This window comes from Vanellus vanellus (genome assembly GCF_965231255.1).
Source record: "Vanellus vanellus genome assembly, chromosome: 3".
In the NCBI taxonomy this organism is placed as follows: Eukaryota; Metazoa; Chordata; class Aves; order Charadriiformes; family Charadriidae; genus Vanellus; species Vanellus vanellus.
The window spans coordinates 80055968-80070771 of NC_138907.1; the positions used below are offsets into that span (position 1 = coordinate 80055968).

A 14804-nucleotide genomic window follows, 5' to 3' on the forward strand; every position below is an offset into this window, starting at 1 on the left:
TTAAAAAACAATTCGAGGTTTACAAGAAAAGCGTTTAAAATTGTATTCAAATATTATCTGAATGAAACCCGACATTTATTTATCCTTTTCCGAGCTTAATTTTAATCAGTTTCCAAGGAAAAGCATATCTGCTCCTGATCAGTCTGGTGACAAGTGATAGACTTTGTTAAAAAGTGTGGCATTTGAAAATAAAATAGCACAAAAGTTTCTAACCAAGGAGTAAGATATAAAAAAAAACATTATCCGGCCACAGAAACTAAGCACAATCTAACGACCTTATTTACTGAAATTGTACACTGCCAACAAAAACACTACCTAAGGCAACTTTTTAATTACAGATGTACCTAAATACCTAGGAAAAATAGGTTACTTCTCTTCATATGAAACTGGAGTCCCACTGAGCTCAACCAAATGTGGCAGGCTGAGATGGAAGACAAAAATAGGTCTTACTTGGTGTACAAAGACATCAACTGGAGACTCCAAGGGGCTTCCCTCTCGGTTGCTCATGGAGATGAACCCGAATCCCATTCTCACATTGAACCATTTGCAATGGCCGGTTCCGTGCAAAACCTGGGATTCCTCCTCTTCTTCCTGCTCCGGCAACTTCCCGGGCTCGTCTCCACCTTTACTCGCCCCTGCTGAGGAAGAGGGAAAGGCGGCGGGGGGGGGGGGGGGGGGGGGGAAGGGGGGGAAGGGGGGGAGAGAGGGGTAAGGGGGGGAAGAAGGGGGGAGAAAAAGAAGGAAGGGGGACAAGATGCAAAAGAGAGTTAAATTCTGGTAACATCCTTTTGCCACTGTAAAAAGGAGTTACTACAGAAGAAACAGGAAAAAAAAGCGAACAAAACAAAATGAAAAAGCAAACGGCAAAAAGAGCTTATTTTTTCTTAAATCCTAAAATAAACAACCTTCTCCCCAAAATACGTAAAAAAATAAAATCACCGGAGGTTACAGAGAGGAAGCACTGCGTACGGAGGCTCTCCCTTTCTCTTTGCCCAGGGCAGCCCACGTTTCTGTACATACGTGTATTTTTCCATTTAACTCCATCTTTCAGCCACATTACAGCACGGAACGCGATACTTTACTTGAATATTGCTGGTTTAAGACCGATCCCATTTCTCAACAGAAATTCTCAGCCCAATTAGTCTCTCCTCGCAAGGCGCAGGACCGGGGGGCGAGGGGGGGAGGCCGGCCGAGGAGGGGTGGAGGAGAGAGAATAAGCAAAATTGGGTAGATTGCACAACTGGTTATTGCACATGCAGCGCCGAAACCACTATTTTCCAACGTGTATCCATCCCTTCTTGGAATAAACTTTCGATTAAAGTTGGGACAGGTGTACGGCCGTTTTCTCATCCCACCACTGCAACTGTGCTTAATCAAACAGGAACAATTCAAACAATAGCCCCCTGAAAGCTTTTCAAGTTGTGAATCGGTGTGGGCGGTACGGAACAGTTTCTGAGCTGAGTAACAATGGGTTTGGAGAAAGCCCCCTTGCGCGAGCTGCTAAAAAAGGGTAATGCATAGTTGGGTTAAAAGGGGGGTGGGGGGAGAGAAGGGGGGGAGAGAGAGGGAGAGAGCGAGCGAGCGAAAATCATAGTAAAACAATAGAAAAAGAAAATTAACCTTCGGCCATGTTGCCCCACGGGCCCTCTGCTCCAAACTCGTGAGATGAAAACTTTCCCTGTGGATCGAAGTGGTCTTCTGCATTAATCTAACATCCTGATTTTGAACGATCGCAAATTTAGCTCGCATGGTCTAATGTGCTTTCCCTCTTTTGATTTTTCCCCTTCTCTCTCGCTCCGTTTCTGGCCCCCTGCGCACACGTGACTTGGTCAATTACATGCTTTCTTGCTACTAATTTCACATCGGATCCTTAAGGGGTTGGCAGGAGGCAGGAGTAGCCAATCGCCATTTCAACTAGGCTGACACACCAAAATAATTTATGAATGAACAAGAAATTTCCAACACGTCTTTTTTTTTTTTTTTTTTTCGACAGCTAATCTGCACGCGTCTTTACGGGAAATCGAGATGACGTATTATTCTGGGGTTTCTGCAGTCCCGTGCATGCATAATACGTAGGAAGATCCCCGTGTTTCTACATACAGCCCAGAGAACAACAAATACATTGGAGAAGCGGCTGTGCAGCTGAGATTATTAGGGTATTAGTGCACGCTCTAGGTGGGGTTACGCGTACACACACGAATGCAAGATGCCCACGAATGAGATACACACATGTGTATAGACATGCACTAGGTATGTTGGTAGGCATCTGCATCAGCATGTTACCGTCTGCGCAAAACGCGGGCATGAGTATAACCGGATCGCCGTTTCCACCTGAAGAAAAGCCGCCCAAAGCCCCCGCGGCGTCGCTGCCTCTCGGCACCGTCCTCTCCCGGAGCCGGCCAGAGCACCGGCGGCGCTGACCACGCGAGACCCGGGTCCCCCTCCACGTGTCCGTATCCGTGTCCGTGCCCGGCACAGCCCGCGTCCCGGTGTGTGTGTGGGGGGGAATCTACCTCTCCCTGCCCACGTGTGTGTGTGTGTGTGTGTGTCTGTGTGTGTGTGCTGTGTGCGAGTGCGTGTGCCGCGGCTCCTGGGCGGCCGCCGCCACTCGCGCTTTTGCTGCACGTTACTAATTTCGCATTCAAATTAAAAGCGCGCCGGAAACGCGATATAACCTTAATATGGCCCAGAATGTGAGGAGGTTTAGCGTTTCAAAACATTTATGGAGGGGGATGGGGCGAAGAATTTTACTTCACAGGTTTCTCCGCCATCTCTTTCCGGGGGAGGGGATGTGATTAATGACTTCCTAAATAAGAGCCCAGTTTTCAAGCCTAGCATTGGAGTGAACCTCAGTCAGCAGCGATTGTTCCCCAGGAGCGTGGGGGAGAGAGGAGGAGGAGGAGGACTGACAGAGAAAAGGATTTGCTGGAAGGCGGAAAAAAAAAAAAAAAAAAAGCCGGAGGAAGAGGACAAAGAGGGGAGGAATAACGCTGACCGGGGACTGCTGTTTTAAGGCTTCAGTGCCAGCGGGAGGGGGGATCCAACTCGGAAGAGAAACGTGTTCTATGTAACGGGCTTGGTAAGAGCCGGAGCGTGTCCCTGTATACGGACACTCCCCTTCGGCTCCCGCAGGTACGCAGCTACCGACGTGCTCGCAAGCCCCTGCTGTTGCTGCACTCACGGTTAAAGGCTTATTTTAATAATATGTTTAGAAATGTAACAACACCCCTCCTCAATTAGGAGAGATTCCCTTTTATTTTCCATTTATCCCATCTCCTTCGGTGTAAAGGTACAGATGAAGGTATGAAAACATCAGATTTTGCCTTTTCTGTTCTCACCACCACCTACTCGCATATAACCTCACTTTACATCCAGTATTGTATAACCTTTAAACGTTGCCTACAACTTGTTAAAACCTGGGCTCAATTACTTTCTTATTAAACCCCCTTCCTCCCCCCCGGCCCCGACATCCTCTCTTATCCCAAGGACACACACAAACAAAAGCCAAAGCAACAACGATCCGTGCAGAGCCCCAATGCTAGGGGTTTATGAATTTGCAAAGCACTTGCTGTTGTTTTGGAAGTGGCGTCGATCAGTCTGCCCAATTAAGGGGGACGCCTTTGCCCCGATGGGCCTGTTTACTCCTTTTGTTGCCTTTCAGGAAAGCGTAAATTCCCCTGCTAACGCCTCCTTTCTGGGTGAAATACCAAGGTGCTCAGTTTGATCCTTTGCGAGAAAGAAGCGAGGGTGAGCAAAAGTGTACAAATACGAGCAGCCTGGCAAGTGGAGCAGAAGCTTTAAATCCTGAAATTCCTTTGCAGTCTTCAACCGTAAATTTCCTATAGGTTATTTCAACAGTGGAGGTCGACTTCCTACACTGACCTGCCCTACGCATTCGTGCAACATACCACTGCTTTTTGCTCCTAACCACCCTTCCCCCTTTACAATAGCGATTATTTTACAATGTTAAATCACCAGTAATTTTATATGCTTGGATCTTATGACCAGGACGATATCTAATATATAACAAATGTACGAGATTTTAACACACTTGAAGCTCCAGATATGAAAAAGAAATTAAGGTTACCGGAAGGAAAAAAAAATGCTTACACTACTTACTTGAAGGGCTCAAGACTACATTTCTTGTAGCAGAATGGCATTTATAAAATACGAGCTCTCCCTGTCCCTCCCTTCGAGAAGACAGAAAGTATTCTGTTTAATACCGTTTTAAAGGTCTTTATTTTTTCAGATTGATTTATTCTACCGACATTTGGTATGAAAATTCCTTAGAGGCTAAGATATCGGTTAAACAGACACAAACTAGTTGATTGAGTTCATTAAATGGAAAAAAATGTCGTTGGCAAATTTCAGTTAAAAGAAAATTTAGCGTGATGTTCTGCGATGAATAAATGAAAGGCTACAAAACCACGTAAATAAATGAATGTACAAAGATATTTGTTGCAAAGTATTTCTTATATTGCAAAATAAATGCAGGTTTTTTGTGTTTGGTTTTTTTTTTTTTTTTTTTTTTTTAATGGGAGGGGAGAGGGGATTTGCAAAGGGTCTTTATTGAGATTTTCAGGCCTCCAGTATTAGTGGAATTAAGGTTGGGGTCACTGGACTGGTCACTGGTGTCAGATGTTATCGACTCATTCATTTCCTGCGAGGGACATCAGCCTTTCAAGTTTTGTGGAAGGTAGAGAGCTGTTGCCAGCTGGGAACTCTTCGAGAAAAAAAAAAAAAAAAAAAAAAAGAAAGAAAAAAAAACCCCGAAGGGGCTGGGGGGGGAGAACCCAACCCACCCCACCAACACCCTTCCAAAATTCAGTCGCAAAGAATTGGGGGAAGGGGGGAGCCAAGAGGATAAAGGTGGAAAAAGCCCTATAGAACAAGCCGGTTCGTAGAAAAATTAGTTCAATGGTAATAGTTCACGTATTAAAAAAGATATTTCTACCCATACATTTCGCTAAGTAGATGCTAATTTTGGTAAAGACAATTATAGGAAGCTGGAATCATTGTCTTCCTAAACGCACTGTAAGAGCTCACTTGAAACTATGTAACCAAAAGCCAGTGGTGTTGGGTTTCCAATTCGCCACCTTCCTAAAACTTTTAAAGTCCTAACTATTTTCTTCTCAAAAAAAAAAGGACCCCCTCCTCCAAAAAACCCCCCAAAACAAATCATAAAAACAAAACAACCAAACAACACCCCCCCCCCCCAAAAAAAAACCACCAAAAAAAACAGAAAAGAAAAAGTCAAACAAACGACCGAGCCGCGTGCATTTGAAACAAAACGCGTGTTTTACACTTGAAAGCAGAGCTCGCGGTGCCGCCACCACTTCCCATTTCAAAGCACAGCCAACGTTTCTCGCCGACGGGCAGGCAGGAAAAGCAGGAACGGCGCCAGAGAAGCTCTCCCCCCCCCCCCCCCCCCCCTTCACTCGTTGGGGTCGGTTGCTTCGCGTCGCGGCCGCAACCGCCCCACGCACGACAGCGCCGGCCCACCCGCGCCGCTCCCGCTGCTGTTTGGACCCAGTAAGATTCCCGTCGTGTTTTTCTACGTGCTTTCTGTCGAAACTGGCTCTTACTAACGCGGAGGGAGGCGGGGGCTTTCCGGCCGCTTCCTCAGGGCAGAGACCCCCGAGCCAAGGGTCTCTGCCGCTGCCGAGCTTTTCCCGCCAAAACCCTCTCACCTACAGTTTGGGCGCCAAAACCGCCTTCCCTTTCCGTCGCCGTGAAGCTCCCCGGTCGAGGGCGGGGGGTTGCCACCGGGGCTTTCCTTTCGGCTGCGGCCGTGTCGTTCTGGGGAAGGCGGGGGGGGGCAGACCCATTTCCGACCGCTCGGTCGCCCGCCGGGCGCAGAGGGCTCGCGCGCCCAACGGCCGCCCCTCAGCCGTTACACCTGAGGTACGTGCTCAACCGCCGTCGCTCCCCCGCAGCCCGGCACTGCCTTCGTTACCGGGACGGGGGATGGGGTTAGGGTTGTGGGGGGAGGGAAGGCGGCCTTCCCCCAAGGATCGCGCCGCAGTTTGCCGGGCGCCGGTATTTTAATTGACGGCCGGTTTCAAACAGGCGTTTTCCCGACGTTTATCCTGACGAAATGAAGCGCGGCGGTGGTCGGTGCCGCACAAACCCTCCTGCGGTGTCCACCCGCGCCCCGGCGCTCGCCGGGGGGATTTGTAAAACACTGGAAATTGCCCCGCATCCCGCGCGTGATCCCGGGGGCAGGAGGAGGACGCGACAGCCACCCACTCGGGAGAGCTCTGCCGCAGGATGTGGTCTCACCTACGTTAACAGTCTCTCAGCTGTGGATTTGCAACCGATAGCGACCGCTTCCCCGTCGGATTTAAGGGGGCTCTAGCCACTCGTCGTGAGAGACCGTCCGACAAGTCTAAAACCCCCCGCAGGGAACACCGTCCCTTGCGGAGGGACCGGCTGCACGCCGCCGCCCGCCCGAAGAAAGCGCGCCGGCGGACAGCGGCCCGGTTTCAACGCTTCCCCTCCCGCAGGAGGATGAGCGGGCGGGTCAGCGCCTCGGGCGTTCTCGCTCCGGCCCTTCTCCTCACCGGGGCTCGGCGTGCGTGTCCCGGCGGGGCGCGCATCCTCCCCGCCGGGCAACTGTCCGGGCGCTCTCGCCCGCCGCACGGCAGCCGGCACCAGCCCGGCGGTGACACGGGGAGCTCCTCCCGCCCCAGCACTCAGGTAAAACCTGACCCCTGCCCGCGCCGGCCCCGAGCTCTCCACCGCCGCAACAAGCGCTTCCCCTTGCGGAGGAGCCGGGACACCGCCTGGCTTAAAAGTGAATCTGAGGCGAGCGCCCGGCGCGAAGGGCCCCCGCCCGGGGCAGGCAGGGAGCTCCGCGCCCCCTCCCCGCGGGCCCGCGCATGCGCCGCCGCGGGAGGGCACGACGGGCGCCCGGGAAGGGCCGCGCCCCGCCGCCGCCGCGGGAGGGTGGGACAGGCGGGCACCACTGGCGGTTGGGCTGCGCTTGAGAGAAGCAGCGTGGCGGTACCGCCCAGCGGACGCTGTAACTTGACAGCGGCGTGGAAACCACTCGAGGAGTTAAAATTGTAGTGACCGGCTGAGATGTGTATGGGCATCGGTAGGTAACGCTGCGGTGGTAGTCCAGAAGCGTTTTTACAGAAGTGTGGGCTCATACGATTTGCAACAGGTATGTGCCGGTGGGATACTGTATTACTGTAAATAAACCTTCCATATACAATTGTTTATTTGTCTTACAGAAGCAGAACACTCAGACTACATCAAACAAGAACTCTGAAGCTTGTGCACAAAAATAATGATTATCCCCACCAAGAATAAAGGTCATCTGAGTCAGTGGGACACAAGTGCTGCAGTACCTCAGCTTTACAGATACAAAGTCAGCCATGTAAAGACGCTATAAAGAAGACTGACCTGAGCCTGAGGAGACCCTCTTGAATGACCTCATCGTCTTCTGAGGAACCTAAAATCAGAGAGCTGGAGTCAGTACTGTGTAGATTGTACCAGAGTACCATATTTAATTACCTCTTCTCCAGTTTAACGGCTCATTAGGAGGCCATAAAATGCCAGGGCATTGACTCTGTGAAGTGACCTGTAAACTTATTAACTATTTGAGACTTACCTAGCTCATCAGAACCACAATGAGATAACTAAGGCATAAGATAAAAATCAGCCTTTTTTTTTTTAATTTCCCAAGCATCCGTAAAGGCATTGCCCCTTTCATTGGTGTCTTAGGAAAGCTACGCAGTTGATGACAAGAGAGGGAAAAGACAGAGATTTGCAGGATATTGGAAGGTGTTTGTTTCCTTTATCAATATTTAATTGCAATAGGTAACCTAAGAACTAGAGAGTTGTCTTTACTACGCTTAAATTGTACAAATTAAGCAATCAGTCATGCCTTGTACATGATTTAAAAAAAAAAAAAAACAAACCAATAAAAATGATTCTTCGGGATTCTTTCATGGTCAAAATTGTAACTCGATGTAAATTTATGAATATCAACAGAAAACTGCTTTCAATTGTGTCAGCTATAAAATTGCAGAGCATAGTAATATTCAATTCTAGGTCTCAATCTGAACAAAACCAATTAGTCCTAAAAATACAGATGTGTGACTTGATTGAAACTACATGAAAGGTGTACTTTTGATCTAGTTGAGCAAGGCCTGGCTAATTTTGTGTAATGCCAATAAAAATATCATGCAGAAAATAAGTACCGCAGATGGCAGGCAGCATGAAGGAAAAGACCTTGGTTTTGGAGTAAGCTTGTTACTTAGGCTGTCCAGTTCGTTTAATGAATGAAAGATGAATAGATAAGAGCATGCACAAACTCACCTGCTACAAGCCTGTCCTCTTGTCACCCTCTACTGTCTTTTGAATAATCTACTTTAACTAAAACCCATCCAAAACAAACAAGGAATTGCATTATCTTCCTGTTTAGATACAAGCCCGATTCTATTCCCTTTTAGAGGAATCTGAGATTTGTCTTTTTCCAGTTTAAGAGCACATGCCAACAGTTATCCTCCTCTCTTATTAAAAAGTGGGATATTCCACTAGGAGTAAGCAAAGCCAGAAGAATGACCAAACACAAATGAGAATCAAATTTCTCTTAACTTCTTTTCCCCTACAGTCAGTTATCCTGAGTCCTTTCCAACACCAGGAATCTGAAAAGGGGATGGTACAATATTTCTTTGCAGAAAGCGAGCTTATTCGGTTCTTCTTTTCTAGTAACTAAGTTTTCCACTGGAATTGTGTGGACTTTTGCCTCGTATTAAAGCTAACTCTGCTTTTACACCTTCAAGCACTGAAGCCCAATCTCTTGTGTCTGCTTCTTTGTTCTGCCAACCTGTGGCTATGTGGCTTTTGTGTCTTTCGGATTTACGTGCATTATTTATGCAACATAATGAAATATGCAAGCATAGAGTAAAGGATCCGTTCTTGGCTTTGGCACATAGTCTGCTCAGTTTATGAAGGGATTAAAAATAAATATTTGGGGGAGTGATGTTGGGACTCAAAGGGGAAAAGTACAGTTCCTAAAAACTACATCAGAAAACAGCACAAGCTCAAGTTATTCTTGTTTCCACTACCACCATTTCATAACAAATTTGTAAGCATCACATATTTTAGTGTCATATAAACATATCAGATTATTAATGAGAAAAACGAAGAGGTATTTTTTTGTAAAATAGTTATCATAAATAGCTTCCCAATACAGTGCACAAAACTTGGCACAGGGGATGTTACTGTAGAAAAGCCTGGGCATTCCAATTCTAGCATGTATTTTACTGTATCCTACTGAAAGCCATAAGAAATCAGTCCCTGACTTAAATGGAAGCAGGTTTGGGCTGTAAAACAGCTCACTGTGAATTCTCCTATGCCTCCTTATGCTGTACAAAACCAGGAAAAAATGGCATTTTAGTTCTAAAACTATTTTGGCATTTACATGAACTCTGTAACTGCAAACAGCCAAACAAATGCTTTTTAGGAATTATGTACTAGACAGCAACGTCTTTTTAGAGAAAAAGTTACATGCTTTGAAAGCAATCCTTGTTTTAACTATGCATTCACAGCATGTGAAAGTATACTGTACCAGTAGGCACAAAAAATGATGCAACAGAACACCATATGGAATTATTGCAGGATAGGAAATACAATGAAAAGAGTGGTATCAGTTAAAGACACACTGACAAATATCCAACAAAGGTAATCCACCTTTCCTTACAGTTAGCACATTCTGTAATTCAACTTACTTAACAGCTTATATAGTTTATTTTTTAACAACATATTTGTTAGTGGAAAATAACAGTAAGTTTATACCTATTTAAAAAGAAAAAAATTATCTTTGATAAACATTGTTTTGAATTCATTAGCTTAAGCAAGTTTGCTGCCAAAAGATTCAGAAACATAATTGGCTTGGATGAAAGTAAAGCAAGCATACATAGTTACCCCATTTAAATAAGTTATTTGCTTTCCTTCAAAAGTAATTTGAAGATTCAGATGTTAAACCTGTTTCAGAGTCAGTGGCAGCCAGGGGACTGATTTCTTCCATAGAGTAAAGCCAGCAGTATTTTTTTGAAAGAATGTTGGATACTGTTAGAGTGCAGAAGAACTAGAGAACAAAACCCACCAATACCTTATTTTACAAAAAACAAGTAAGACTGATTCAAAGGAATAGAGGAAAACATTCCAATGTTAAAGGAGCTCTTTTAGTTAACTCATCAGGAGTGAAGACTTAAATGGATGAATGCTGCAAAATATATACAAAATTTAAAAACTCCCTATACAGAACCCAAGCATAGAAAGAGCATAAAACATCAGCATTTTAAACATATATATACATACACATATTGCTCAGATGTATTAGCTTACAAAATGCATTTTGTAATCAACAAACTTAGCTGTCTTATCTTTTTAACCAGTCAGTAAAAATTAACACTTTATTCTTGTTTACAGTTCTTGACTGCTGGTTAGAAGCACTGTGCACACAGTATTTTGATTTCAAACATCACAAATGAATTGACTTGTTTTAAGAGAATGCACATGAATTCCTTAATGTACAATTCTAAATAATAGATTTCCTCCTGAGATGTTTTCATTGTTTTAACTCTCTTTCTCTTTTTGTTTCACTCAGTAAAATAGTTAGCTTGAAATGCATAAATAAGAAAAATTAAAATTTCCTGAAAATGTACACTCAGGTGTCAATGCCTTTATGTAATTAATGGGGGGGGGGAACTTGAAAGCTCTCACAATTTTATTCTTAGTGTAGACATAATTTTCTTTGCTTTTATTCTATACTTTTCTTCTTCCACCATTACAATACTTTTCTAGCAAGTGAAGATAAAAGCAAGTGCATGTGAGATGCTGAAACATTTAAAAAATGATGATTCAAGAAAATTAATTGAGCAACTAGCAAATTAAAATTTAGTCTTTCTTTACAAATTTCATCCAATTTTGTCACTGATCTGAAGGAGGTTAATTACAGTTTGAAGTAAATAAAACAGCTTGGCAATAATCCAGGTATGCTTTTCTCAGATACAAAAAGAGGGTAAGCATACATTAGTTTTTAAGAAATTAAGTACACATTTTTGAAGATCAAACATCCAGTTATGCACCTTCTAACTACTTGTAAGAATGTCATTTGACTACAGTGAGAACAGGAACAGAGAATGGTAAAACGTGCTTCCCCCGTTGTTACTAATCTGATTCTTCTGGGCAATAAAAGGAGTAATAAAACCCACCGTAACAGAATCGGAGCCAATGAAAGCCTGCCAAATATTTAAACAGGATCAAAGTTTCTCTTCAAAATTAAGTACTATTATTATATTAATATTGACAATTATTTTAGCATTAAAAACTATTTAGGATTTATTTAGGTTAAGACTTTAATAATATATGCCAAAGGAACACACTGAACAAGATGATTTTTGTTTTAAGGATTGAAATTAGGTATACACAATACTTATATTTACTGTATTTGATTTAGTATAATCTGGAATTTCATATAGTCTGCATTTGAATGTACATATATTAAGCAACTATAATTATTTAATAAAAACCAATATAAAATAAGTACATTTTAAACAAGGTTTTGTAAGACTCAAAGATGAATTTTTTTTAAGTACACAATTTAAAAATAAAACCTATCACCCGCTACTACTACTGTTTTTCTGCTTCCTTCACATTTAAAGCATTTTATTTCCAGTTTTTTGTTAGCATGGGCATATTGAAATTGCCACACACTGATTTGCTACACAGCAAATGAAACGATGAGAAAACTACCTTGTGATCTTATTACAGTTGTTTCCAGAGGGATTTTTCTTTGTATTTTTAAATTTAATTAGTATCAGTAGTCTGTAGGGAAAAAACCTTTAAAAGCCACAATTCTCAAATCATAGATAGATCAACACATTTTTCAGAGTTTGATCATTAATTTATTTTGTAGTTATTTATTTCTATGAGAAACTACATATATTGTAAGATTTTATTTCCCCACTTGAAAACAAAATAATTTGCAAACAAAACAATGCCAAATGAAGCCCTGAAGATACATGTTAAAGACCAAATCAAGAAAGAGCCATTATGGCAACAAGGTGAACTCAATACTTAAGATTTTAGTTTAAAGAAAAATGTGTTGGTTTTTTTTCCGTTCTCCCTGATTACACTAAATTGAATGTGTACTGTTCACATTCAATGTAGAGATGTTATATTTTTGATCCAGAATTGTACATATTTTTTCCTCAATGCAAACCCATTACTGAACCAAGATTAAATCTGTTCTATAAACAGTGTAATTTACAACTTTCATTTAGGTTATAAAAAAATTCTAACCAATTCAAACTTTTAACATCATCCCCTCAAAAGTGATGGCACTATAAGTTTTATTCTTAAAAATATATTCTATAGCTTTTTGTTTGGTTTTATAACAACTTCAGTATGGTTTGTTCAGACCTCCTTCCTGAGGTTTTTTACATTCATCCAATACTTGTTTTCATGGAATTTACACATCTTTCACATATCCTTTCCTTTGCATAGAATTATGGGTTTATTTGTACATGCCATTTACCCACAAAACACAGAATCTTCTTTCTTGCTTTTTCTTTTTATGAGTGAATTATTACTTGAGAGCATTAGTAAAGATGGAATTTTTTTTGTTGTTTGTATTTCATAACATGCTCACCAAATATCGTGGATTAAAACAATCAAACCAAAGGTTATAAAAATCAAACAACAGATGAACATCTGTGTTTTAAACACCAATATTCACTTTCCTAGAAGTCTGGATAGTCCAAGGTGTATGACATTTTTCTTATTTTAACTGGAGTGGACAGCAGTCCTATGTGTCATACCTTCTGACCGAGTCACTGTTTCAGACAACTGAACAAATAAAGTAACGCAATGGTCATTTTTTATAAACTAGACAGGTCATTAATTCAAACCAGAAAAAAGTACACAGGAACATCAGTGAAATATAACTAAAAATTCAGTCTCTAAAATAATATTTTAAAGATGAAAATCTTTAAAATCAGTGCACACATCAGCATTTGAAGTAGGTACAGGAGACACAATGTCTGAAAGAAAAACAAAAACCTATTATGTGATACAGAAATACTAGTGACTCTATAAATTTTAAGAGTATAATTTATGGGCATTATTCTTAGGTGTTCAAATACTGCATGTGGTCTAAATATATATCAAATGTTACCTATAGAATATTTATTAAATACCTTTAGAATATTTATGGAAACATGGTTTAGTGTAAATGTGATATTATTAATATAAACATTGAAACAATCCCTTCAAATTGTTAAGAACTCTGAGTCTTAATTAGTGAAAGAATACTAAACTGCATATAATAAAATGATAATCACATACACATATTAGTTAAGCAGTCAGGTTTTAGGTCTGTGTAATTACTGCACAGTGACATAGAGAATGCTGCAGACTGGAAGCAGGATTTTTGGGGAGGAATGTGCTTTGCTAGCAATAATAAATATCTGCATGAATGCCAAAATGCATGAACCTGCAATTTAACTTTATTGAAATCATAGTACATATCATCAGGATAGACCTCTTTTTTTGCTAAGATCATTGAAAACGCAGAAAATAGCTACACGCTCTTCTCTTAGTTCTCAAGTACAAATACTAAATACAGATGGTATATTATTAAAAGTTAAATTAAGAAATGTATTGAAATATTTCAGTGTAGACAGACATATTTTTATATCAGTAACAGTAGCACAAACAATTCCATATTACAGCCACATTCAAGAAAAGGGAATTGTGTAAAACTACCTCCAGTTTTCTGTTAGAATTGACTAGTCAAATATTACAGTCCTCGCTTTTCTGTATAATTAAGCTTTTGTTCAACTGTGAAAAAACTAGAAACTGATTGCTTGAAAATGAGCTGCATGACCTTTGTCCCGGTTTGTCACCTCTGACCTTTAATTTGAAGACCCTGCATATCAATTTATTCTATTTTTAGAAGCAGAATGTTAAAAAGTCTGTATATTTTAAAAATTGTTATCCTCCCATGTGAAACACATCAGGTCATTTTTGTCTTTTTTTAGCCTATTTGCTTTTTATTATGTAACTGCATTTGAAACACCCAGCTTGCAATTACAGAAAATGAACACTTGTCTCTGTATTGAAAAAAAGCTTATCTTTTTTAATGTACTAGAAATGCTGAAGCATATTACAGTGAGTTTAAAAAAAAAAAACAACAACTTCTAGATTGCACGCCTTTTGAAATTTAACTGTCTTTTCTTAAAAACAGGAAGAAAGAAAAAAGCTCACGCCTCTGTTTGTATTGCTGCTAATGGATACCTGTTTTTTCTTGAACCTTCCCCATACTGTCAGTGGTTATTTTGTTCTCACTGATGACATGCTGGTTTGATGTTAGCTTTCAGAATGTCCTTTCTTAAACGGAACCTGTGGTTAAAAATAGCAAATAGCAAGTTCCTGTCTAGTTGTTGGTTTCAGCTGCACTTCCATTTTATATAGGTAACATTATGCTTCACAAGTTGTCTACAAAAAAAATCTTTATTGCTAGAAGGGCTCATTTTCTGAAGAAGAAAGCGCTACGGTATTCCTGTCATTGATTTTACTACCAGCATTCAACACCAAAGCGATACAGTGTATTACATAAAGGCTCTTGGTGAAAGCATTTCCCTACCGTGACCCCTTGTGAACGATGCAAAAAAAAAGAAAAAAAAAAAAAAGAAAAAAAAAAAAACCAAACCACCACAGGAGGCGGATAAAAGCGGGCAGCACACCCCGGGGCCCTGCCCGTGACACCCGGCCCTCCCCGGGGC

General features: G+C 41.8%; 1 protein-coding gene across 3 annotated transcripts in view; it reads right to left on the bottom strand.

Annotated features, from left to right (window-relative positions):
- Positions 1–7444, bottom strand: part of LIN28B (lin-28 homolog B) — a gene marked incomplete at both ends in the record, with an annotated part of 87939 nt that extends 80495 nt beyond the window's left edge. Inside the window, 2 exons of one of the 3 annotated variants that reach the window (XM_082481243.1) lie at positions 451–635; positions 7411–7444. In XM_082481243.1, coding sequence (XP_082337369.1) covers positions 451–635; positions 7411–7444 — 219 coding nt within the window. Of the gene's footprint in view, positions 1–450; positions 639–1082; positions 1114–7410 lie in introns of those variants that run through there. The other 2 variants (XM_082481241.1, XM_082481242.1) reach the window with 2 other exon arrangements.
- Between the last annotated feature and the right edge of the window lie 7360 nt (positions 7445–14804).